The sequence below is a fragment of the Ursus americanus genome, chromosome 7, assembly GCF_024610735.1.
Source record: "Ursus americanus isolate L20-20 chromosome 7, mUrsAme1.1.p, whole genome shotgun sequence".
In the NCBI taxonomy this organism is placed as follows: domain Eukaryota; kingdom Metazoa; phylum Chordata; class Mammalia; order Carnivora; family Ursidae; genus Ursus; species Ursus americanus.
Window position 1 is genome coordinate 70,949,242 of NC_142133.1, and position 26,197 is coordinate 70,975,438.

General features: G+C 36.0%; 1 protein-coding gene across 7 annotated transcripts in view; it reads left to right on the top strand.

Moving 5' to 3' along the window:
• PUM2 (pumilio RNA binding family member 2) overlaps positions 1-26,197 on the top strand; it is a 96,509-nt gene that overhangs the window by 55,452 nt on the left and 14,860 nt on the right. For 5 of the 7 annotated variants that reach the window (XM_087863843.1, XM_045813468.2, XM_045813469.2 and 2 more), the window contains 4 exons: positions 4,498-4,641; positions 4,758-5,048; positions 9,231-9,467; positions 25,842-26,109. In XM_087863843.1, coding sequence (XP_087719969.1) covers positions 4,498-4,641; positions 4,758-5,048; positions 9,231-9,467; positions 25,842-26,109 — 940 coding nt within the window. The remainder of the gene's footprint in view (positions 1-4,497; positions 4,642-4,757; positions 5,049-9,230; positions 9,468-25,841; positions 26,110-26,197) is intronic. The other 2 variants (XM_045813470.2, XM_045813471.2) reach the window with 1 other exon arrangement.

Below are 26,197 nucleotides of genomic sequence, written 5' to 3' on the forward strand. Positions count from 1 at the left end.
ACTATCTGTTAACTAACTAGAATTTAAATAAAAACTTGAAACATTAAAAAAAGAAACTTCAATATTAAGAAATAGAAATAAAAACATCTAAATTTATATCAATTAGAAAGTCAAAATCATTCTACTGCAATGATTAGTCTTAGTCTTCATCTCTTTGTAAAATCCGCTTGAATTACAAATCCTTACAAATATCCAAATATTTGGGGGGGGCCCCTGCGTGGCTCAGTCGGTTAAGAGTCTGCCTTTGGTTAGGCATCTGCCATCCACTCAGGTCGTGATCCCAGGGTCCTGGGACCAACTCCCGTATCTGGGCTCCTTGCTCAGCTAGGGAGCCTGCTTCTCCATTTGTCTGCCACTCTCCCTGCTTGTGCGCTGGTGCTCGTTCTCTCTTTCTCTGTCAAATAAATAAATCTTAAATAAAAATAAACTTCTAAAAAACCACAAATACCCAAATATTTTTGAAAAAAACTCATAAACAAAGACAATATGTTGCTTTTACAATATAATGTAAAACCTGTCAAGGACTGTATAGAAAAGGAGAATTACAGGCCAGTCACAAAAATACAGATTTAGAAATACTAAATTAAATATTAGCAAGCCAGATCTAGCAGTATCTAAGCAGGATAAGATATGATGAACAAGTTGGTTTTATCCCAAGAATTCAAGAGGAACTACAGGAGGTCACATAGTGTAATTTGCCACATTAAAAGATTAAAACAAAGCAATCAGCAGAACTTCTCTAAAGATGCAGGAAAAGCATAACAAATTCATATATTGACCCTAAAAACAAAAAGCCTCTTTATCAAGTTAGGATTAGAAGAAAACTAACTTAATAAACTAAGGGGGGAATTGACATCCTCCCCCCCAGTGGATAACAGACTACCTCTTTATGGGAAATACTGAAAGTTTTTAAGACTTGGAACAAGACGAGGATTCTTCCTACACTTCAGTGTGGTAGAGACCCTAGCCAGTGCTGTAACATGAGAGAAAAATTAGAAAATTCTGTAAGGGGAGAACTAAAGCTGTCATGAGAAAACAGTATTGTATATTAAATGAATCTGAAGATAAAGTATTAGAATTAAAATGTTCTTGTTAAGGTTTTTGGATATGAAAATCAACTTAAAAATCTTTTCTGTTAACAGTACACTGTTTGAAAATGAAAAATTTTGAAGATTTTTTAAATTTATTTGAGAGAGGGAGAGCAATGAGGGGCTGGGGGGAAGGAACAGAGGGACAGGGAGAAGCAGACTCCTGCTGAGCAGGGAGCCCAAGGTGGGGGCTCGGTCCCAGGACCTGGAGATCATGACCTGAGCCAAAGGCAGACACTTAACCATCCGAGCCACCAAGGTACCCCTGAAAATGAAAAATTTTAAAACTAGTTACTTAACAGTAGTAGCAAGTACCTACGACTAAATTAAAAGAAAATAAAAAAGTCTGCATGATTTCTATGGCAAGTAGGTTTGCTTAGACATTAAAAGAGACCTAAACAGAGATACCGCTGGACAAATCAGCATTTTAAATATGTCATTTATCCCCCTATTAACCTGTAGTTTCAGTCATTTCCGATCAAAATTGCTATCGGGTTCTTTCTATGGTATTTTGACAGCTGATAGGAAAATAAGGAAGATGCAAAGGGTCAATCAGGATTAAGCCACAACAGTCTTAACAAAAATATGTAAAAGGACTTGTATTCTTAGTCTGGAGTCGTACTTAACTCCCAAGCTGCAGTTAGATTACTGCATGGAGAGAGAAACAGACCAGTGGAACAGAATAGAGACCCAAAGGTGAGATCCCCAAAGAAATGGACACCTAATAGCAAAGAACCCCTACAAAGCTGTAAGGAGGGGAATGACTTGTTTTACAAGAAAGATGAAGTAAAATTGGTTGTTTTGGAAACAAGAGTTTTGAAACTGAACCCCTGCCTACCTTGTGTTCAATGACCAACTCTGGAGTTTTAGACCTAAATATGAAAAGTGGAATTTTAAAGCTATTAGAATATAGGGAAATTTTGTTAAAAAAATGAAATAATAAATCTGACACATTACCCCAAACGTCACCATAAAGAAGGTCAGGCTAGGAATGGAAGAAGGTATTTGTTCCATATTAATATACTGAAAGACAGATAAAACATTAAAGGATTCTAAACTAGTGAGATAAGGCAGCCCAGTAGGAAAATGGGTAAAAGACTTGAACAAACCTAGAAAATCCAGATGCCCAGTTAGCATATGGAAAAATGCTTAGCCTCCTTGGTATGGGGAAAAGATCAAAACCAGGACACATCCAGATTAGCCAGATTTAAAAGTCTGAGAATATAAAGTGTTACTAAAGTCGCAGAGAATTTGAAACTAATACCAAAGTAGTAAGAGTAAATTTGCACAATCAGGGTGTTAACTCCTTAGATACTTACTTGGAGTAGAGAAATCTTCACACTTTACATACCAGGATACATGTACCAAAATGTTTATAGCAGTACTATTGGCAGTGTCCCCAAACAGGGAACAGTGTAAATGTAGAACAGATAAATACACTGTGGTATCCATCCAGTGAGGTGCTATAAAATGGAAATGCATATCCATATACAACCACATGAATGAATTGTACTTGAAAATTTTTAAGTAACCCAAAATAAATGGTGGTTAAGGAGGGAGGCATTTATGGGTGGTAGTGTGTAATACAAAGAGAAAGAGGAGATTGTGGTAGAGCAGGCACATAGAGGTAGGGTTCTGGGCAGTTTTCTGTTTCTTAACTTGGATGGTTACAATTTTTTTGTTGTAGTCATACTGTTCTTTCGGGTTTTGTACTCTTTACATATTTTATTTCACAATAACAGTAAATTCTTAAAGTATTGTGCTTTGGTAATAAAGTACATTTTCTGTACTTTAAGGAAAAAATTACTCTCAACATCGCCTTTCTACCCTGTGGCCCTTTTTATAGCAGAAGTCCTCAGAAGCATTATCTGTACTTGTTTGTGGTTCTTCCATTCTTGACTCAGTTTACCACAGTTTGACTTTCATTCCTTACCGTAATGACTTCCATTTTGCTAAACCCATTGGTCAGTTCTCAACTCTTAATAGCTTTTAGCAGCATTTGACATTGTTGATCACTTAGCCTTCATTGAAATTCTTTTTTCTTTGGCCTGCAAGAGACCACATTATTCTAATTTTCTTCCTTCCTTCCTGGCTATTCCTTCATAGTTTCTTCCCAAGTTCCTTCTCTCTCCAGCCTCTTAATGTGAAGTTCTCTGTCTGTAGATCCCTTTTTAATTTTCTTGGTGATTTCATCCTTTATAGCTCCAGCCTGGACCTCAAGACTTTTAAATCCTATATCTCCAGTTGGATATCTAATTATGTCTTCTCAGATTTATCACATTCATTCCATGAGGAGAGGGCTTGAAAGCTCTGCATTCCCTGCCAGATTTTGCCATATATGTCTATTTGGTTGATCGTCCTAATTTATATCCATTTATAATGAAACTGTAATTGAAAAACAGTCAGAATTACTGTATTTAATTAAAAACAACCTTTGCATGTGAAAGTGTTGGCCCTAATGGTGAAGGCAGTGTTTAAACTTAAAGAGGTTGCCAGTGCCTTTTAGCAAATAGTTGTCAGACTGCTGAACCTGAGTCCTTGTTACTACGTAAGAGCCTTTCTCAACCTGACTTCTGGGAGAGGAGCAGCTTTCCTGCCTTAAAGTATCTCCTGTATATAGTAAACTTCTCTCCTGTGCATCTAGAGTGGTACTTGTTCTATACTATCCTTCAGAGAATTGGCAGAAAGTCTCTTTTCTGTTAACAATAGTTACTTTCTGTTCTGTATTTAAGATAAGGAATCCCCACTGAGAAAGGCTGCTAAGAAGTAAACTTCACTCTCCTGAGAACTACAGTTCTGAATAGTGCAAATTGTCACCAGCCTTGTCCTTAAGGCTATAATAAAACTAATGCCTGCATGATTTTTATTCAAACTTTTAGCTTGAGAACCTTTACAAAAAGAGTTACCTTACGATTTTAAAGTATCTGTTTATATCATGACTTAAGTTTTTAAATGGATGCTTACAAATGAAAATCTAAAGGAATGCTGGTAATGAAGCACTTGGTTTAGAACTTGATTAAAATTGCACAATAAACAATTCTTAGAGTCTTCTACCTGAAATGCCTCCTCTCAGAACTAATAGGTAATATTTTTCAAATATCAGTGCTTGATAGCCTATAGTGTCTGTATCAAAGAAGGTACTTCGTCATTCGGTAGTCTGTAAGTGGAAGGGAGCTCTTAAAATTCAGAGAAAACAATTTTACCGGTACTGTATTGCATTTCCACGTATTTAGTAAGTAAGATCTTCTCAAATGTCTTCGCTTTTCATATAATAAGTGTTTAATGATTTTATATTAACAGTATATAATTATGTTTTCTGGTTGATAAAAACAAATGCAGGGGAAGATAAACATGCATGTTTCTATAACAAATGTTCTCATTAGTAAACATTTATTTTAATATTATCTAGGCTATCAAGTACTAGCTCCAACTGCCTATTATGATCAGACTGGTGCCTTAGTGGTTGGCCCTGGAGCAAGAACTGGCCTTGGAGCTCCAGTTCGTTTAATGGCTCCAACACCTGTTTTAATTAGTTCAGCAGCAGCACAAGCTGGTAAGTGTAACTGATGTTCTCAGGGATAATATTTTTCTGGTGTTCTTTGAGATAATTTAAAAATAGAGAATAGTCTTTTCAGTAGTTTCAAGAAGTATCTGAAATTTATTTTCCAGCAGCGGCAGCAGCAGCTGGAGGGACTGCAAATAGTCTTACAGGCAGCACAAACGGTCTCTTTCGGCCAATTGGCACTCAGCCACCGCAGCAGCAGCAGCAGCAGCAGCCGCCAAGCACGAATCTGCAGTCCAATTCATTTTATGGGAGCACTTCTTTGACTAGTAGCTCCCAGAGCAGTTCTTTATTTTCTCACGGACCTGGCCAGCCTGGAAGTACATCTCTTGGCTTTGGAAGCAGTAGCTCTTTGGGTGCTGCTATAGGCTCAGCCCTCAGTGGATTTGGTTCATCAGGTAAGTTGCCTTTCAAGATGAGTATACTCTGCTAGGTGGACATGAGGTATATGTATGTTTTTAATAATAAGGTAAATAGTAATAAATAGTTGTAGTGTAGAAAGGACAGGAATAAAATACTGGTTTATGTAATTTTGTAGGAAAAAAAATTACCTCTTCAAATCTTTTAAGTATTTAATGAATGTTTAGCTCATGTCAGGCAGCCCATCTTTTACTCAAATACAGTACATTTTCCCCTGGCTTTAAGAATTGTGTTACTGTAATTTTTGTTTTAGGAAGATTTCTTTGGAGCAACATATTTTATACTAATTACTAGCTCTTCCTTATTCTCTGTATAATAATGATTGAGGAAATATTTTGCCATCTTAAATTTCCGGTATTATAAAATAATTATCTTTGTGTGCTTATCAGATGGTTTATTCTTATTAAATGCTAGTGGTTTCTTAATGGTTTTCTTATTGGTATGATATATAAAAATAAAACATAATGAAATGTTCTAAACAGAAGCCCCTAGGAAACTACCAATGTGCTTATCTTTTAGACTAAATAATTTAGCCTTAATATCACTAAAAATTCATCTAAAAGGATGTTTCTTCCCATATTCTAGTTTTAGATGTAATACTTAAAAGATTTAAATTTGAAGTAGCTTCACAAAATAATTTACCCACAACAAACTGATTTTGTAACTGAGGAACAACTAGGTAAAGTGAAAAGAGGCCCACATTGACTCCCTATTGACATACCTTGTGTTATCATTCTCTGAGGTTTCCACAGTATTCAGGAAACATTAGGGGAAAAACAACTTACCCTCGTTCTGTTGGTACAGTTAATTGGCAGCCTTTTCTTTATGAGTGGCAGGGCAAATTATTCAGACCTCAGGAGATTTTCTATTTCTGTAAAGTTCTAATACCTGCTTCCCATGTGTTTTCCCACCACCTTAAACTATATGCTTTTCTGGTGCGGAAAATGGCAAAACTAACATGGGCCAGTCGTTATTAAGTATGTTTGCCTGTTTTGTAAGAAAGGATCTTCTGAAATTTCAACATTCATATTTATAAGAGGAATGGAATGGTCTAACACAGTTATAAACTTTTAGATGCAGAATGCTTTTTTGTTTTAATGAAGTACAGTAGGGAAATAATCCACAGTTGCCGAACACAAAGTTACCTAAAGAATGGGCACAAGAACTTCTGACGGAAAACAAATGAACATGGAGACTCTTCAATCTTTAAATTTTCCTACTTGAATTTTGCATTCCTTTTGGAGCTCAGTATTTTTATTTCTACCCAAGCACTCCATAGGACTCATTTTTTGTTTCTAATACAGTTGACAAGCATTTTCCCCCAAATAATCCAACATGCTGAAGAAAACTGAAAGAACATATAACTTAAAAGATAAATTTTGCAGAAATAACTAGTTTCTAAACTAGAGATTATAGACTGTAAATAATTCAGGAAAAACAGAGAAGAGCATTGATAAATCTCCTATTCCCTTTTCTAATAAAATATGTCACTGATGGCCTGGAATAGATTTGTAGGCCCCATTATCCAGTTCTTTCAAATTCCCATTTGTCTCTTAGTTGTTAAGGTCATTCCGCCCAGCATTCAGGAACTGGTTGGCATGAAGATTTTGTTCCTTACAAATACTTCCTGAAGATGCCTCTTTCTCAAAACTGATCTTCTTCAGGCCTCCCTTATTTATAGTCATTGCTTACACAGTTCTGACTACCAGTCTGGGTGCCTCTGTTCACCTTGCTTCAGAGGGCATTAAGTTGTCACTCCTGGATGCCAGTACATAGTCTGTCATCTTACCCTTCCTCTTGGACATTTTGTCAGAGTTCGTTCAAGTGCTGCATGTGTGTACTCTTAAAACAGGTCTCCCCACTGCCATTTCCCATGATGGTAATCCCATACCTCTATGAAATCTAAAATGATAGTGTGGTTATGTGCACGTATACACACATAGAATCAGACACGCAGTCATTCTCTTACCTATATGATGAAATTATTAACACTTACCAGTGTTAAATACCCCAGATTGTAACAGTCGGCTAGGAAGCTTAGCCATTATAATATAATAATTAACTCATCCTTTCTATAACCCATTATTGAGAAAGTGTTGGAAGTTTGTAATTTAACATTTTATGCACAGTTGACAAGTGATTAGTGACTCTACTGTTGGTCTAGCCTTTTAGATATTTTAGGTATACTTCGTTTCATATTTCATAGTCACGCTGTTGCAGATAATTTAAGTATATAGTAAGGAGCCAGATTGTTTAGGTTTAAAATAAAGCTATTTCTGAATTACTTTTAAATGTTTGGCTTGGCTTTTCCTTTTTAAAGGAAAATAATATTGCATGTGTCAAAACTATGGGGGTTTTTGGTTATTTGCCAGGGGAATGACAGTGCTGCTGCTCTCAGTAGAGAGCTGTTGTCTTTTTCCTTGTCAGTTAAATTGTTTTCTAAAATAAATAGGAATTTTAAATGTAGCCATGTTCTAGAACAATCACTTTGACAGTGTCCTTTTAAATTAGCATAGTTAATGTAGCATATGTTCACAATTTTGCCAAAAGCAACTCAAGAAGTATTTATTACATTAGTGTTTATATTTGGTTTTACTATTAATGCATATAGTTATATTGATATTTCCCTGTTATCTTAAAATGTGCAGTTTTTCATAAAATATGATCAGTCTTTCAGAAACCACACTGGCTGGTGTAAAAGGTTGACTTATGTTTTAATATTTTTGCTTCATACTATTCTATGAGCCTGGTATTTTTCTTTTATAAGAATCTTGAATTTGGCAAAACCAATGTAATTGTTTTCTATCTGTATTATAAGCTTAACTAGGTCTACCCATCATGTGCTCTGCCTAATTTTTCTCTTAATTTTTTCGTTATACCCTAATGACCTACTTATAATTAACTTGTGATTAGAAAACCGAGAGCTAATAGAAACTTTAAAATTCTCTTGAAAAATGTTACCATATTGGTCCGAATATGGAGCTTGTTCTTTAAAAACTTACAAGAAATGTAATATGAAATTCCCTTAGGTTTAAAAGGCATTCAGTTAAAAAACAAAAAAAAAGGCCAGTGTTCAGAAATAGGAAAGAAGCACTTGAAAATGTGGCCTCTGAGACTTAAGAATTGGGAGTTTTGGACAGCCCTTTAAACACGTGCTAAAGAATTTGATTATCCAGATGCGTCAATTAACAGATCTTGGCTTATTTTTTTGAGCATGCATCACTACATGGTAATGAGATTCTACCATTGTTTTATGATTTTGCGGAGTACAAAAGGGAAAAAGGACTAGAAGGTTGAATTTAGGATAAGTAAAAAGAATTTAGTTTGTAGTTCAGTAAGCGATGTATTATGAGAGAATTGTGTATTACCTAAGGGAGAAAAAGGGCTTACCAGTCTTCACCTGAGTAAGGGGCTCGTAAAACTAGTAGTAGAATCTTAGGAATGGAAGATCCCATGGGGTAAGTGAAAGCATCTCTTTGGTGTGATAACAGTAATGAGAGCTGTTAATTTTCTAAAAGGAAGTTTAGTTTTTCATACCTGTTTTGTAACTTAGTTGTTGAAGGATAGGGAGAATGTATAATGTGAAAAGTACTGAGAAGTTGTCATTTATATTTCACAACTGACTGATATTCGGGCCAATATGGACTTAAAGGACTATGGTTTGAACACAAGCTAGAAGCCAAATTAAATGTGAATGGTGAGGGAAATGTATTAATAATCTGTTTATCAGTGTAATCCTTTCTTGGCATTGAGTTGAAGTCTAAGAACCTGATTCCAGAGATTAGAACACTACCAAAATTTAACCTTACTGGAATTTAAATCTCTAGCGTCTCCTAAAGCAGATAACTTACAATTTCAGGGTTTATAAATCATACCAGGGTATTAAAGCACAGTAATCATATGTGTCAATGGTAAATATGTGTGAAATAATAAACATATGAGTGCTCTGTTTAAGTATTTGGTTACTTTATTGGGGTGCATTTATACCCTTTTATGATTAATAAGTTAGTTTATATAGTTATCACAGTAATTATCTTCTCCATAATGTTTCTAAAAATAATTATTGTGATCACTTCTGTTATTTCCCAGCAAGAGTTGGGGATAGGTTTTATTCAGTTAACACATGTATGTAATTAGGGTTTTTTTTATTTCTTCTTCAGTTGGCAGTTCTGCAAGTAGTAGTGCCACAAGGAGAGAGTCTCTATCTACTAGCTCTGACTTGTACAAAAGATCTAGTAGCAGCCTAGCACCCATAGGGCAACCATTTTACAATAGTCTGGGATTTTCCTCCTCTCCAAGTCCAATAGGCATGCCTCTGCCAAGCCAAACTCCAGGACATTCACTTACGCCACCGCCATCACTTTCATCACATGGATCCTCATCCAGTTTGCATTTAGGTAAAAAAAAAAAACCAAAACCCTTTTTATTTGTATGTATACATGTAAGTGTGTTTGTGTGTGTGTTTATAATATATGTAAAATATTTAATGTTGGATAAAACATGCCAAATTGCTTTTGCTTTTAGATAATAGCCTTTTGAAAAAGTTCTACTTTCGTGAAAATTCAAAGTGAGGGTCTAATGTACAGTAAGGTAAAGACCCCTATTGTATCTTATGTTTCTTTTATGAAATACAGTGGTGTGTTTTTTTCTTGTCTGTGCTTTTGATTTGTGTGTGTTTTAGATCATCTGAAAAGTCAACTGTTTAAACATGATAGTAAAAAAAATTTCACTGTCGCAAGTTTTTGCACACCTAAAGGAAAACATGAGTCACATAGTTACTGAACTTCAGATAATTTAGCGTAGTACAATGGTTTTAGCTTTGGCCTTTGAATGCCTGGCCGTTTTACCAAAGGTTGTATCAGGGTATATGAACTTAGTATGTTTGTGAGTTAAGAGTCTTACGGTTTTGGTCCATATACGCTTACTTTTGAATATGTCATTAGTTTAAGGGAAAAAAATGTTTTAGGCTTATTATACCCTTGAATTTGGAGCATTTAGAACTTTCCTTTCTATCTGTGTATTAAAATTGCCCCCCACCCCAAGATTATTGAGATGGTGATTACTCTCTCCTTCCCTCTCCAGGAAGTATTTATTCATGTAGTTAACAATATTTTTAAGAGATTTTGGATATCAGAGGCCGTGTATGAATGCGTCTCTTCAAGGAAAGTATTTCATTAAAACTAGATTTTGAATTTTTGTAATTTTAATTAAAACTGAGATTCTTTTTTTGATTTTTATGTGCTTGGAAAGATTTAAATCAGCTTGTGATTTAAAAAGTAATGTTGCTGTTGTTAGCAAATGTAAGTTTAGTGTTTATATTTGATCACCCCCAGTCATAAGGGTATAGCAGTTTTTTTCTAAAGTTCATTAATACATAAGTGTCCATGTAACAAAGGGATCTTTTGCAGTGATCATTGTTCAGATAATGTCAGTGTGAAGTGGCCTAGATTTTTAAAGGCCTGTCCTGTGCCCAAATTCTGGGTCCTTGCTCTTTTGTAGATATTAAATATATACAACTATTACTTTATTTGGGTGGGGTCCTAAGATTTCCTGTACAGCACTATTTGTGTAAACTTACCAGTTTTTAGCCTGAAACCTTCGTTCATTTATCATCTTTTCTTGGTCATAGGAGCTGCTCAGTTCCTGATCTCTATTATTTCTACTCAGACCCACTCACTCCCACTACCCTCGTGTAAGACATGCCTTTGAAACTTTGAAATGGACCCCAAAATTTGGAACATAACAAGCCTAAGAATAGGTCTTCCATAATAGTTTTGTGTTTTATTTGTTAAAAATTATATTTGTCATGTCCTGTCCTTATATAGGTAAGTTCCAGGTCAGATTCCTGTCAACTGTTACTGCTTATGTTGTGCTTTAGAGCCTGTAAAGATGGCATTAATTATTCTGCATAGCTTGCTTAGAAATTGGAATATAAATGAGTTTTTAGATGTATCTATAATTAAACAGCAATCAGGATATTTTTCTTCAGACTGTAAAGAACCCAGCTGTGTAGATGCTTAGGGAAGAAATTCTTGTCAATTATGAGAAATAATCATCACTTGGGCCAGCATTTCTACATTATAGCCTGATACTTTCGTACCCAAAGTTAAACTCCTTATTTTAGCTTCAGCTGGAAATCTGATATTTTAATAAACCTCTGATTGGAATTATCTGTAGATGATTTTCTTTTGTAATCTCCCAATTTCCTCTAGTTTTAGTTGTAGTATGACTGGCAGTGTTGTTAACAAGGACCATATAGATCCTACCAGGTTGGAATAATTTAATAGATTTCATAAATTTGCTCTTTACATAGTATTCATGGAATTAATCTATTCTTTGCTTTCATCTGATTGAATCACAATACAAGACTCTCTGGTCCAAGAAAATACTTCAGATTGTATATCCTTTAGGTGGATTTCTTCATGCATCAGGTTATCAAGGCAGCTGATTTAGAAAATGCCTATGGAAATGAATTTGCATATCCATTTTTAGAAATAATCTTACTCAGCTCACATATTAAGAATATTAATATCATGAGGTAGGAGTTCTCAGTTTCATTATAATTGGTTGGAATTAATAAGTCCAGGTTATTGTCTTGTGAGATTTTCAGACAGATAACCATTATAGTTATTGATAGGTCCTCCCGATACCTACATTATAAAAGTATTGAATGACACACTCCCCCCCACCCCCACCAGCTCTCCCTTTGCTAGTTGTCTGATTCACAGAAAGGGCCTAGTAGCAACATTGTGTGCTTCTGTCTTTCCAAAAAAGATGTTTCATTTTTTAAATAGTTGTCTTTTGATCAATGTAAGTATTTTCAGCTTATGGCCACTATTCACTTTTTCATTAAAGAACAAATATTTTATTTGATACGTTTTGGCTGTTCATTTTTTATGAACTAAAATGTTTCTGGTTAGTTTTTTAATATATTGAAGTCAGAAACATGAAAAATTTTTATTCCTCCATTTCCTAGTACAAAATTTCTAAGAGATAAAATTCCTTAAAAACAAAACCACAATATCATCTTTTTTTTTTTTTTTAAGATTTTATTTATTTATTTGACAGAGAGCCAATGAGAGAGGGAACACAAGCAGGGGGGAGTGAGAGAGGAAGAAGCAGGAGCCCAATGTGGGGCTCCATCCCAGGACTCTGGGATCACGCCCTGAGCCAAAGGCAGACGCTTAACAACTGAGCCACCCAGGTGCCCCCCACAATATCATCTTTTAAAATTAATAATGTATTGTTCTGTTTTCTCTAATTGACATTTTTAAACGTCTTTTTATGGGTCCTTATAAGGCCCCATACATTGCATTTGTTTGATATGTCCTTTAATCTGGAGCCATTCCCCCTTCCTCTGTTTTTTCTTTCCATTTATTTGTTGAAGAAACTTTGTCCTGTTGGATTTTCCACATTCCTAGCTTTGCTGATTGCTCCCCCATGGTAGTATTTAATGTGTTCCTCTATTCTCTGTATTTCTTGTAAAATAGAATTAAATCTAGAGGCATGGTCTTACTATTGTTTGTTGTTTGCTGTTTTTGGCAAAATGGGTTCTGTATTCTCTCTGTTGCACCATATCAGAAGACACGTCTCTGGTTGTCTCCGTTGTGAGCTTGTCAGCCTGATCCACCTAATGGGGTAGCAGCCTTGGATCTTTGTCTTTTTTTTCAGAGGTTGCAAAGTGGTGATACTCTAATTCTGTCATACCATCAGCACTTATTAGCTAAAAGTTTTCTATAAAAAAGAACTTTCCATCAGTTGTGAAGTTACCCTGGAATATATAGTTCATATAGGAGTCAGGATAATGCTTGATTTCTTTAACTTTATTTTCTAACTTTGAAAGTAACTTTTGAGAATGAGTTGATGCCCTTGCAATTTCTGTATGTAACCTGTGTTCCTTTAACCATCATTGATAACTTGTAAATTGATGACTTTTAGGGTAGTTGATAAGTTTTAGTCCATTGCAGTCTGAGAGACATCAGTTTTATACCTTTCTTTGATCCTAATATTTTACTATCTGGGGTGCATGGGTGGCTCAGTCGGTTCAGTGTCTGCCTTCAGCTCAGGTCATGATTCCAGGGTCCTGGGATTGGGCCCTGTGTCAGGCTCCCTGTTCATTGGGTAGTCTGCTTTTCCCTCTCCCTCTGCCCCTCCCCCCACTTGTGTTCTCTCACTCGCTTGTGCACGCACACTCTCTGTACCATCTTTGGCCGTTTGGAGCCCTTACAATTAATTCGCTTCCATTTGAGTACAACTTTTTAAAAGTAGCACTTAAGATACTGGGAATCAGAAACAAGTGGGAAAGAACAAGGAAAGAGAAGAAATTTAAAATTAATGGTTTTTATCTTGAAATGCAAAGAGCAATGTCATACTCTGTGCTTCAGGTTAAGTGTTCTACGTTAAATGAATTATTTTTTCATGTTATCTTGATCTGTAGAGATGGAGAAAAATCTACCTTCAGTTGTTTCTTTAATCATTCTCTCTGATAGAAGTCAGTATCTTATTTTGAGGTACTTCATCTCTGTGTAAAAACATTAAATGCTTCCAATATTATTTTGTTGTTCTTTTTGAAGCTAGATAACGAATTCTTTCGTTCTCTGTTTCTTTTTCCTTTTCTAGTTAGCTTTTAAAATACGTTAGTGATTCCTGACTTACTCTAACCTTTATGCTCATAGTAATCAGATTGATAAGCAATTTCCTGGGTATAAAGCAACATTTCTGTATTTATATTTAACTTAGGACTTGACAAACTGATGGCTTATTCCTTGTACCTCTTCATTTTTGAACTGGTTTATGTTTTTCTTAAGAAAAGGGTACTAAAAAGTGTAATTCAAGCTTTGAGCTCAGTGAAATTAGTTTATTAAAAGGTGGCTATCAGTTCTGACAATTCATCAATGTCTTATATTTAGTATGGAGTATAATATATGGAATGTATGTTATGGATTAGAAGAATTTTATAACCTATTTTCTCTCTCTTTCTCTTAAGATTTTATTAGAGAGCGAGAGCGTGGCGGGGGGGGGGGGGGAGAAAGGGAGAAACAGACTGTCTACTAAGCAGGGAACCTGACGTGGTGCTCCATCCCAGGACCCTGAGATCATGACCTGAGCCGAAGGCAGACGCTTAACCGCTGTGCCACCCAGGCATCCCACCTATTTTCTTTTCTAATTGCAGAAAATTTTATATTAAAAATAGGCAGAATAAAATTAACTGTTAGGATCATTTTTCCTATTAAGTAGAAGTTAACATCTATTAAAATTGCTAAACTTTGGCAGATTTTGTCAGCTCCTTCTCTTTGAAATGTTTAAAAATTAAAACAAGTATGACCAAATTGGTTGTAAGGCGATGTGCAGTTTTTCTGAGTGTCATATGTGGTCCTTAAAACAGAAAACAGTATAAATTATTTTGAAGGTTTCATTAAAAGTACTATTATTCTTTAAGTAATAGGTTCCCTATAACTGAATAGCCTTTGAATCGTTTTCTAAAGCACCTTCATATTCATTATTTCATTTCATCCTAATTCTTAACGTAGACTGGCTGAGCAATATGGCCATTAAAGATAAGAAAAGTACAGGTCTTATGAACCCAAGAGATTTGCCCAAACCAGTAAATGATGGAATTGAGGCTAGAATACCATTTGATTCCTGATACTATCCTTGATTTTTGTTTTTCTATTCTATAATAAACTGAACAAGTTTTACAAAGTGTATAAATAATAGTATTCTAATCAGCCTCCAAAACCGTGTACCTCACAATGGCATAGGTCATATTTTTTTTTAATTGTATATAAGATTACTAAACTTCTAGATCCCTTTTTTTCTCATTTTAGTTATTCTTGAAAAAGTCCAAATATATTATCTAGTCCATGCAGTAGAAATAATATGTGTTAATCATAAGTCAGGCCACTCAGAAACTGGCTATAGGACAGCATATCCAGCTCTCAAAAGAATATTACTTACAGGTTTTCGTGGTGATGTTAAATTAATGCACAGCTTCACAGCCTTTGGTGTGGCTAAAAATCATTTATTTATTGATGGGTATGAAATATTCTGTGAGGAAATTCCAAAATTATATTATTACTCACGGAAGAATTTATTTTGTTTCATTTCTGTATACAAAGTTACTGATCTTAGTTCTAGTTTGGAATTACAGTGATACTGTGTTTTTAATAACAGTATCTGTGACTTTGTGATTATAATGACTAAGAATGTTTTCGCCAGTTAATTCAATTAAGACCATCTCAGGTTTTAGGGGCGCCTGAGTGGCTCAGTCGTTAAGCATCTGCCTTCGGCTCAGGTCATGATCCCAGGGTCCTGGGATCGAGCTCCTCATCAGGCTCCCTGCTCAGAGCCTGCTCAGTGGGGAGCCTGCTTCTCCCTCTCCCACTCCCCCTGCTTGTGTTCCCTCTGTCGCTGTATCTCTCTGTCAAATAAATAAACAAAAATCTTAAAAAAAAAAAAAAAAAGACAATCTTAGGTTTAGAACTAGCAAATACTTGATGATCTGAGTCAGTGGTTCAGCATCAGAATCACTTGGAGCACTTGTTTAAAATACAAAGTATGAGGAGGTACAGTTTTTGCTTTCACAGTGATTGTAGGGATTCTGTTGATACTCAGTACCCAGATGCTAAACTTCTATAGCCAAAAAAAAAAAAAAAAAGATTTTATCCCACTGAAATTTCCAATAGCACCCACAGGGAGAGACATACCTTGGAAGGAAATAATTCATTATTTACACATGACCTTATTCTAGTTCACACTTTTTAACTCATAGTTCCTGGATCCTTGGGTGTTCATATGAACCTTTGACCTTGTCCTCCGTCTCCCTAATGCCTTTTTTTCTTTGTACCTTCTTCCCTTCTATTTATCTGAACTCTGCTTGCCATTGCATATTTTAAAGTTTTGGGAGTATTTGGGGCACCTGGGTAGCTCAGTTGGTTAAGGTTTGCCTTTGGCTCACGTCCTGATCTCAGGGCCCTAGAATCTGTGCTCAGGCTCTGTGTGCTCAGCAAGGACTCTGCTTCTCCTTCTCTCTCTGCCCTTCTCCCCCAGCTTGTGCACTTGCACGCGCTCTCAAAGAAGTAAAAATCTTTAAAAAAAGAAAAGTTAAGGGAGACAAATAAATGGATGAACATACCATGTTTGGGGGTTGAAAAAGACAGTGTTACAGAGACAACACTTCTGTTCAGGTTGATGTGTCGATTTAGCAGTCTCAAGAATTTTTCAGGCTTTTTAAAGAAGTTGACAAGCTGATTTAAATAATGTAAATGGAAAGACAGCTCAGAACAGTCAAGACAATCTTGAAGAACCAAGTTAATGTCAAAATTTATTGTAAACTTACAGTAACTTATTGGCACAAGGATAAGTAAACCAGTGGAATGGAGTAGCAGATCCAGAAATAAACCTGCTCATTTGTTACCTGATTTGTGCCCACCGTGCCATTCTGACGTATTTAGGAAGGATGGTCTTTTTAGTAAGTTGGACTGGAGCAATTAGATATCCAAATAGAGAAAAATGAGCTTTGACTCCTCTTACACACTGCACACACACACACACACACACACATATGCTTTATTCTCAAAGAAATAACTTGCTTACAGTCACAAAGTTAGTAAAGAACAAAAATCTTAAGCCCAGGTCTGGCTTATTCCAGTATGTCACACTGCTTCTCAAAGAATGCTTTTTTCCTAATATCTGTCTGAATAAATAAATATTCCCTAGGTTTAGAATTTTTGTGAATTTGTAATAAAATTGTGATAAAATATCATTTAGCCTATTGTGAGTTGGTGGGAAAAATGAGTTTGAATGTTAGCATATTGGCTGCTTTATGGTTTTTTACTTGTTAACAATTGACTTTTAATCCAAATAAAATTATTTTTACCTTAATCTCTTAAAATATTTTATAACTAATTTTTAAATGAAAACTGATGACCTAGGGTCTTTTTCATGTGATATTTTACATAGAATAGGAATAAGCTTAATTTATACTGAGACTAATCCGTATTTTATGTTAATCTTTCGTGGGTAGTTTTATTGACCTCCATTTTAGAGTTTTTGTTTCTGATCAGAAATTTTACTTAATTCATTCCCAATAAAGAATACCTACATTCCAGACTCTGCTTGACTAGAGATACTTCGTTAAGGATAAAGACACCATCCTTACCCACTGTCATGGAGTTTGTAGTGTTGTGTTGAATGTAGACATGTATACCAGCACTTACAATGTAATGATTGTAATGCTCTTACCTTATTGCACTTTAATTCCATTTTGTAAAAACACCGTCTTCTCCATTATAATTACCATCTTTCCTTCATGGGTGTTTTTTGTTTGGTTTTTTGTTTGTTTTGTTTTTTGTTTTTTTGGGTTACCAAATTTACCACAGACTGGACTTCAGTTAGAGTTACTTCTGGGTTTATTTTAGATGAGAATCAAGAAAGCCCAGGCCTGCCTTTCTCCACAGCTTTAAGAGTATTCAGATCTCAACAAAAGTTTGGGTAATCAAATTTGAGGGGTTTTGTTTCTTTGTTATTTTATTGATGAATCTATACTTGGACATAGGCTACTTTCTTGTTTCAAAAATGATTTTACATTCTGCTTGGATTTTTACATTAAAACATTATTTGGCTGTTCAGTCAGTGTGTTTCCTGATCAGTGTGTTAGGATCATCATATTCTTCAGAATACTGCACTTTGAAAAGTTTTATGACAGTTGCAGAATTTTTATTTGTGTGTGTGTGTGTTTTGTGGGGTTTTGTGTTTGGTTTTTGGAAATGAGTTTAGGTCTAGGTTTTTCTGGGTTAAATGTATCTTTCACAGTACCTTCCCAGTTCAGCTGTCCCCACGAGTATAACGACCCCATCGAGAGAAAAGTAGTGTGCCTATGTTTGTCTAGTATCAAAAGTTTTCATTTACCCCATTCGGGGCAGCTGGCCATGAAATTACAACAGGAATATTTTAAAAGAAATGCAGATGTTGTATGTAACCTGATGGTTTGTTAACTGTCACCAAAAGTATTAACCAAAGAGAGGAATTGAGGTCAGATCTGAGAGGGTGGTTTGAGATGTGCAGGGAGATAGTTTTGCCCACATGTCTATATCAGGCAGTCAGTGAAGTTCACCCCACTACTTAGGATTTGGGGGCATAGGCAGTTTTTAAAGTGTTCTCATTTTCAACAGAGAGGTAGTTTTCACTAAAGATTAAGGTTCAGTCAAACCAAACAAAAACTAGCTTTTTTGTTGGAATAATGGAAATCAGCAAGTGAGTTAGTGATAGAGATGATGTAATACTAGTCTGAAGACTATAGTTCATATGTTAAAAACTCAAGTCTGTTTAAATGCTCTTTGATGAACCAAGGGAAGGTTATCAAATTATCTTTTGTCATGACGGTCTCCCTCTTTATATTTTTAGAAAGTTTGCGCCTAACTAGAGGCTAGAGGGTGAGGTTACTTACTTTTAGAAAACAATTACAAGCAGTAGAAATGTAAACAACAGATTGTTATTTTGGTTTGTAGTTTGCATCTAATGTTTGCTTTATATATTGTCGTAAGATGTACAACTTTAAGGTTGCATACCAGCTGTGTTCATGCTTTTTGCTTTTTAAATCTATTAAAAATGATGTGGAAGACTATGCTTTTAACTAGAATTACATTGGTTTTTGGGGCAGCTGGGTGGCTCAGTCAGTTGAGCATCGGATTCTTGGTTTCATCTCAGATCGTGATCTCAGGGTTGTGGGAACAAGCCCGGAGTCAGAACGCAGAGAGTCTCCTGGAGATTCTCTCCCTCTGCCACTGCCCCTCCCCCCTGCTCATTCACTCGCTCTCTAAAAAAAATAAATAAATAAAATCTTCTTTGAAAAAATCACATTGGTTTTTAAACTCACTGAAGCCTCGGTTCTTTTTCCAGTGAAATTTTTGTGTCTTTATATGGGAAATACATAGTAAATAATGATTAGAAAAATTTTATGTGATTTATTTCCCGTGATTTGAAGTATATCCCAGATTTAAGAACATCATATGGTGTTAAATGTTCTTCATGAGGTGTAGCGGAATGTAACTAAAAGCTTTAAGTGAATTATCGAGACATAATGGTTTAAAAAAAAATGCCTCAGTCTGATTATTACTTATGCATCCTTGAGTAAGGTATTTAGCTTCTCCAAGCCTGTTGTGTCACAAGTAAAATGGAGATAATTTCCTTGTCCCATGGGGTTGTTAAAAAGATAGCATATGTATTAGTTTTCTGGGGCTGCCTTAACAAACTACTACAAACACAAATTTATTGTCTCACACTTCTGAAGGGTAGAAATCAAATCAAGGTGAGGCAGAGCCATGTCCTTTTGAAGACCAAAGAGGGCAGTCCTCCCTTGCCTCTTCCTAGCTTCTGGTGGTTGCTGACAAACCTTGGCATTCCTTGGCTTATTAGATGCATCACTCTCATCTCCGCCTACCTCATTATGTGACATTCGCCCTGTGTGTGTCTGTCCTGATTTTCCTCTTCTTAAAAGGACACGAGTTCATTGGGTAGGGGCCCAGCCTAATCCAGTATGACCTCACTTTAACTTGGTTACATCTGTAAAGACTCTATTTCCAGATAAAATCAAATTCACAGGTACCAGGAGTTAAGAATTGAAATATTTTTCTGGGAGACTCGTTCAACCCAGTATAGGCAGGCTGCCCTCTGGCTCTCCTGATTCATGTTTGGCCCACATGCAGAATACATTCACCCAAACCAGCATCCGCAGGAGTCAGAACCTATCCTCCCATCAACTCAAAGTCTAAAATCTCATCTAAATAACTCAGAAAAGTCCAAATTTCATCTTCTCTTTCAGGTGAGACCCTGAATATGGTCCATCCTGGGACAAAATTCTTCTCCATCTGTGGACCTGTGAAACCTACAAAACAAGTTACCTGCTTCTAACATACAGTAGTAAGACAGGCATAGGATAGATAGTCCCATTGCCAAAGGGAGAAACTGGAAGGCATGAAAGGATTACCAACCAGTCCAAGCAAGTCTGAAAGCCAGCAGGGCAAATCCTATTTGTTTCAAGGCCTGAGAGTAATCATCTGTGGCTTAGATGCTCTGTCCTCTGGATCTGCTGCCCCACCTCTCTAGCCTCTGCACCTGTGGCTCTGCTCTCAGAGTCATTCTTCATTTTGTCCCATCTCTGATCCTTTCAGGCCAGACTGGAAATGTTTCTGTTGACAAGAAATTCTTCAAAACATTGTTGGTCTGTCATTAATGTCAAGGGACTGTCCAGCCACACCCGTTGGCTCTGTGCCCTCAGCACTCTCTGGATAAGCTAAGATTTTTCCAGATCATCAAGTGCTAGTTTTCTTTTGCTTAACAGTTCCTTCTTCAAATTATCTCGTTCTCTCATTTTACCATAAGCAACTAGGAGAAACCAGATCACACCTTCAACATGTTGCTTGGAAAGCTTAGCTACATACCATACCAGTTCTGTTTTCCACCCAACGTAACACATTTCAGTCTAGTTTCCCCGTTTCCAGTAACATGTTTTTCATTTTCTTGAGACCTCACTTGGAGCATCTTTAGATTCATATTTCTACCAACATTGTTCATGACAAACGTAGGTATTCTCTAAGATGGTAGCAGCTTTTTTTTTTTTTAAAGATTTTATTTATTTATTCGACAGAGATAGAGACAGCCAGCGAGAGAGGGAACACAAGCAGGGGGAGTGGGAGAGGAAGAAGCAGACTCACAGCGGAAGAGCCTGATGTGGGGCTTGACCCCATAATGCCGGGATCACGCCCCGAGCTGAAGGCAGACGCTTAACCACTGTGCCACCCAGGCGCCCCTGGTAGCAGCTTTTGATAAGTACATGTATCTGAGCCCTCACCAGATTGGCCTTTAATATCCACATTTCTGCCAAAGCTCTCAAGGCAGTTTAGCCTTTTTGTTAAGCACCTCCAAATTCTTCCCAACTCCAGAGTCACTTCATTTTTAGGCATTTTTTATAGTAGCACTTCACTCCTAGTACCAAAATCTGTGTTAGTTTCCCAGGACTGTTACAGCGAATTACCCCAGCTGAGTGGCTTAAAACAAACTGGGGGAGGTACAGTTTGAACACTGTATAGCATTTTACGCAAAGTTCACATTTTCAGTGTCCAAGAAAGAATGCTCAATAAATGGTTCCTGCCTTTTTAAAAAGACCTTCATGGACCCTCTGGGTCTAGCACATACTATCAGTTTATTGGATATTATATTATTAAGTGGACTTTCTAAAATAGGTAAAGAAACCGATTATGTTGAACACACAAACCCTATTTAAAATGAGATGCCAGAACTCAGGACAAAGGTCTGACCAGTGTCCTTTGAGAAATTTTTAAAGTTAGGCACGTGTAACCAGTATCCCAAAGTGATTCATGTGCGTATTGAGAAGCACTGCTCCAAGGTCATTTTCCTACCAAAGTCCAATATATTCATATAAATGTATCAATAAGTCAAATTACTTGTGGCTATTATATCTACTCTAAATGTTCATATACTACTACTAAAAAGTGATGGTAGAAAAAATATTGAACTAAAAGTACTAAGCTGACCTGTTCATTGGGTAGAAGTAACTAAAATTAATGTCCTAAAATAAAATAGACTATCCTCATTTTAGACTTTTTTCTACCACTCTCTATATCATCGATTCTTTGCCTGCGCCAACTAACTGGTCATCTTTGGTTGTCAGTTTATCATTTCTTGAGCTTTCTAGAGCCTTGTCTTCAAACAGGCACTAGTACCCTGTACCCCAAATCTACTAGGATTACCATTTTTATTTGAAATAGTGGTTGACAGCCTGCTATAAAATGAAACCTTGAATTATCTTGAATTGTAATTCATTAGCCTCCAAACTCTTCTATCAGAATAACCTTCAGATTTTTTTTTCTTTTAAGTAAAAATTACCCACTGAGGGTAATTCAGTAGGTCTTGAGTAAGGCTCAGAAATCTGTATTTTTAAAGGAGCACACAGGTCTGCTAGGTTGAGGAACTGCCATTCCAAATCCTTGGGAGGTAGAAAATCATGAAAGGACTAGTCAGGTTTATTTATTATGTGGTGGTTTCAGTTGTTACATTGTTTTTCTTCTGTGTTTTTCCTTAGTATTATATAATCTTTTAGTTTTGATTAATAATAGGATTCAAAACAACAGACTTCTTAAGGAAATTAATGAAAACTTATAAAATCATTATTATTTCTACTAGGATACTTGTATGGTGTTTCCCTTCACTCAGTTGTTACAAATGAACTTGAAAAATCCTTATGTAAATAGCATGTAAGGGGTAGCACACTGTTGTGTCATAAGCTCTAGCCAAGAGTCCTGGCTGACTAGCTGCATATCACATTTGGACCTTTAGTGACTTCATCTGTGAAATTATAGTACAAATCTCCATGTCCAATAACATTCTTATCCAAGTAGTGATTAAGAAGTGGTAAATTGATAAGGGAGGATGTCAGCGATGAATTGAAGCACTGTTAGCCCTTGAACGTATTTGGTGCAGAAACATGTCTGCTTATAGACTACCACTAGTAATGGTACAAATATAGATAGCCTGTTTGTATGTTTGTTTTTAATTAATTTTGGAATAATTTCAGATTTACGGGAAAGTTGTAACACTAATACAAAAGCATTCCAGCTTACCCTTTACCCAGATTTTGCAAATGTTATTTTACCACATTAACTTTATCATTCTTTTCCTGTCGTCTTCTCTCCTCCTCTCTGCATAATCCTTTCCCCTCTCATCCAGCTTTTTTTTCTTGATACTCTAAGGTTGCAGATACATTGTCCTTTACCTCTAAATATATCAGTGTATGTTTTCTGAAAATAAGGACATTCTTTTATGTAACCACAGTTATCAAAGTCAGGAAATTAACGATACAGTACCACAATCAAATCAGCCAACTTAAACTTTGCCAGAGGGGAGGGGAGAGAGTGAGGATTGGGAAGGTGATTGATTAGGGGGGCTCACATATGACACTCATTTGTCGTGGCTCTTTGTTATTCTTCAGCCTTGCACTGTTTGTCAGTCTTTTATGACTTCAACATTTTTGAAGAATATAAGCCAGTTTTGTAAGATGTCCCTCAATCCCAAAATAGGTTTTGGATGCTGTGCTTTCATTGTTTAGATAACTAGATTTAAAGTGTTTAATGTATATTATGAATTGGGTTTTGAATGCTTATTTAATTTGTAAAGAAGGAAAGGTATCCTACCCCGAGTGAATTTTTTTCAATTTTATAAATGCAAATACTAAGACTTCCAGAACTGAAATTCTGAGGTTTTTTTAAACTCAAGGCAATTTAACATTATTAGACCTTTTAAGTTGGCAAAGAGTGTATCAGGAGTTTGGTGTTAGGGAGCTGATAGAACATAATCAAAGAATATCTACACATGGGAGGAATTTCAGTTGAATGTTAGAAGTACCAAATAAAATTGGCATGGTCAATCCTGGGGGTAAGTATGTATTTTGAATTTGGTATTGAAAATCTTTAGTTTATTAAGGGCAAAGAGGTTGTAGGATTGGGCCTTATGTTTGAGGTAATGATAAGCAGTGTTGCAGAGATAATAATAGGAGGAGAAGTGAACAGTTAAATTAGGGTTCTACCAGGAAATTTGTGTGGGGAAATAGGTTCAGAATAATGACTTGAAAATTAGGCTGAAGATTTAGAGAATGTGCTCTAGCAGGATGCTTTAATGTAAAGTGATATCATCAAAGTAGCCTTTGAATGGGACATTATAATTTTTTTTTTGTAAAAACAGATTGGAATGATAAGCAGAGCACCCCTACCCTACAAAAAGAAGAATTGTTAGAGATTCGAACGGGCTAGTGAACAGTTCATGGAACTGTATAAATAGAAATAATAGTAGGAGCTAGAGGGTTAAGAGTATTAAGGAAATCAGTCGGCTGGGGTCACGATCTCAGGGTGGTGGGATCAAACCCTGTGTTGGGCTCTGCACTGGACGTGGAGCCTGCTTAAGATTCTCTTTCTCTCTCTCTCTCTCCCCCTCTCCCCCCTTCCCTTTCCCCCTTTCTCCCTTTCTGTCTCTCTGTCTCTGTCTCTGTCTCTCTCTCGCCCCTAAAAAGAGAGTATTGAGGAAATTAAGACAGTATTAAAACACTGAATTCTTTCACTTTTTAGTTATATAGATCTTGAATGAATATGAGAATTTGATGTTAGTGGTTTTGGTGTATAAAATAGTTTGTTAAATTACACACTTTTAAGAAAGACAGTACAGAACCAGACCTTAGGCAGTTAATGGTACATAAAATATTCATGAATATTATTATGTATGCGCTGTCAGACATTGTTTTAGGTGCCCGGTATCTAGCATGTAGGTAGGTGAATGTAATTTTGTGGCACTTAACATTGGAAAGGGGACTGGAAAGTCATATAAATTATAGTATGTATAATCTGGATGGTGGGAAGTTCAACAACAAAAAAAAGCTAGAAAAATGGGGACTGAAAGTAAAAGAGGAATGTTCTAACGCAATTCACTCTCCAGGATTATAACTCGCTTACTGCTCCTTGTCCCTGTAACTTTTTGCCTTTAAGTGCCTCTGTATAACTTCACAACTTTGCACTGACAGTGTGTCCTTGGCGTCATCTCTGCCTTGTGGTCTGGATTGTATATAGAGCGTAGAGCACACTACTCTGCGTTGAGATGGTATACAATAGCATAGAGCTGATGGTAGATTTTGTGTATCTGAGCTACTAAATCTGCGCTTTATGGTTTTCTATACATATTTCTTTTTTAAAAGGACACTGTCAAGTACTTTTAAATGGTTATTTGTAATAACAATTTCCGGCTTGTATTTTTTGTTTGTTTCTATTGACTGCCCTTTAATTTCCTTGTTTGGAATGGAATATAAGCTAAAGAGGTCTTTTATTTGTCTCAAATGATAAAGGTTAAAGTTCTAGGAATAATAAATGTTTATTTCTTGTCGGTAAACTAATCGTATTTTATGGAGAGTATTCCTTTAAAATGTTTTAAATATTTTAAAATAAGATATAATTTGGATTTATTATTTAATACTGTGGTTTTTTTGTTTGTTTTTTTAACTTCAAAAAGTAATCCGTGTGTTAACTTCTTTAAGAAATGGTTTTTCAGGGCTCCTGGCTGGCTTAGTCAGTAGAGCATGCAGCTCTTGATCTCATGGTCGTGAGTTCAGGCCCCACCTTGTGCATAGAGTTTACTTTAAAAGGAAAAAAAAAAGTTTTTCTTTAATTGAGGCATATACAACTTAATGCATTTTTTTATAAAGTCCAAAAAAGGACTGATTTAGCCTTCAGTGTTCTAACACTGCAAGTAAATTTTAGCCCAGCTCTAGTTCAGTGGCTTAAAATCTGAGTTTGCTAGCTATTTCTAACGTTAATAAACTGGAAATTGTGTTGGTGGTTTCAGTGTTCTGATATTGAGACTAGTATGTATGACATTACTTGGTATAATTGTGTTTTAAACTAAGTTTCCAAGAACAAATAAAAGTTTTGTGTATGACATTAGATGTTAAAATTATCATTTAAATTAAACTGCCGAGAACAAATACAGGTTTATTTTTCTCATGTTTTCTAGTCTTTTTCCCCCAGATCCTAAAGCCACACACACATTAAGTAAATGTGTGAGATTTCTCTTCCAATTTTAATTTTCTGTTACAACATATAGGAATCAGTGGTTAGTGGAATGAGTATTTCTTGATTGAATTTTTAGTTTACTAACTCTTATTTGAGGAATGGCCTTGTCAAAAACATTTGCTGACCACGGCTGCTTTGTTGTAGGAGGCCTGACAAATGGTAGTGGTCGATATATCTCTGCAGCACCTGGAGCAGAAGCAAAATACCGAAGTGCTTCAAGCACTTCCAGTCTGTTTAGCTCCAGCAGCCAGCTCTTTCCTCCTTCTCGGCTTCGGTATAATAGGTCTGATATTATGCCTTCTGGCCGAAGTAGATTATTGGAAGATTTCAGGAACAACCGGTTCCCAAACCTTCAACTTAGAGACCTGATTGGACACATAGTTGAGTTTTCTCAAGACCAGCATGGTTCTAGGTGGGTGATTATCATTTATGATACTCTGTATTTTTGCTTTGAAAATTACTGCCTCATAAGAGCATAAATTTTTCTTGACTGGGGTCAT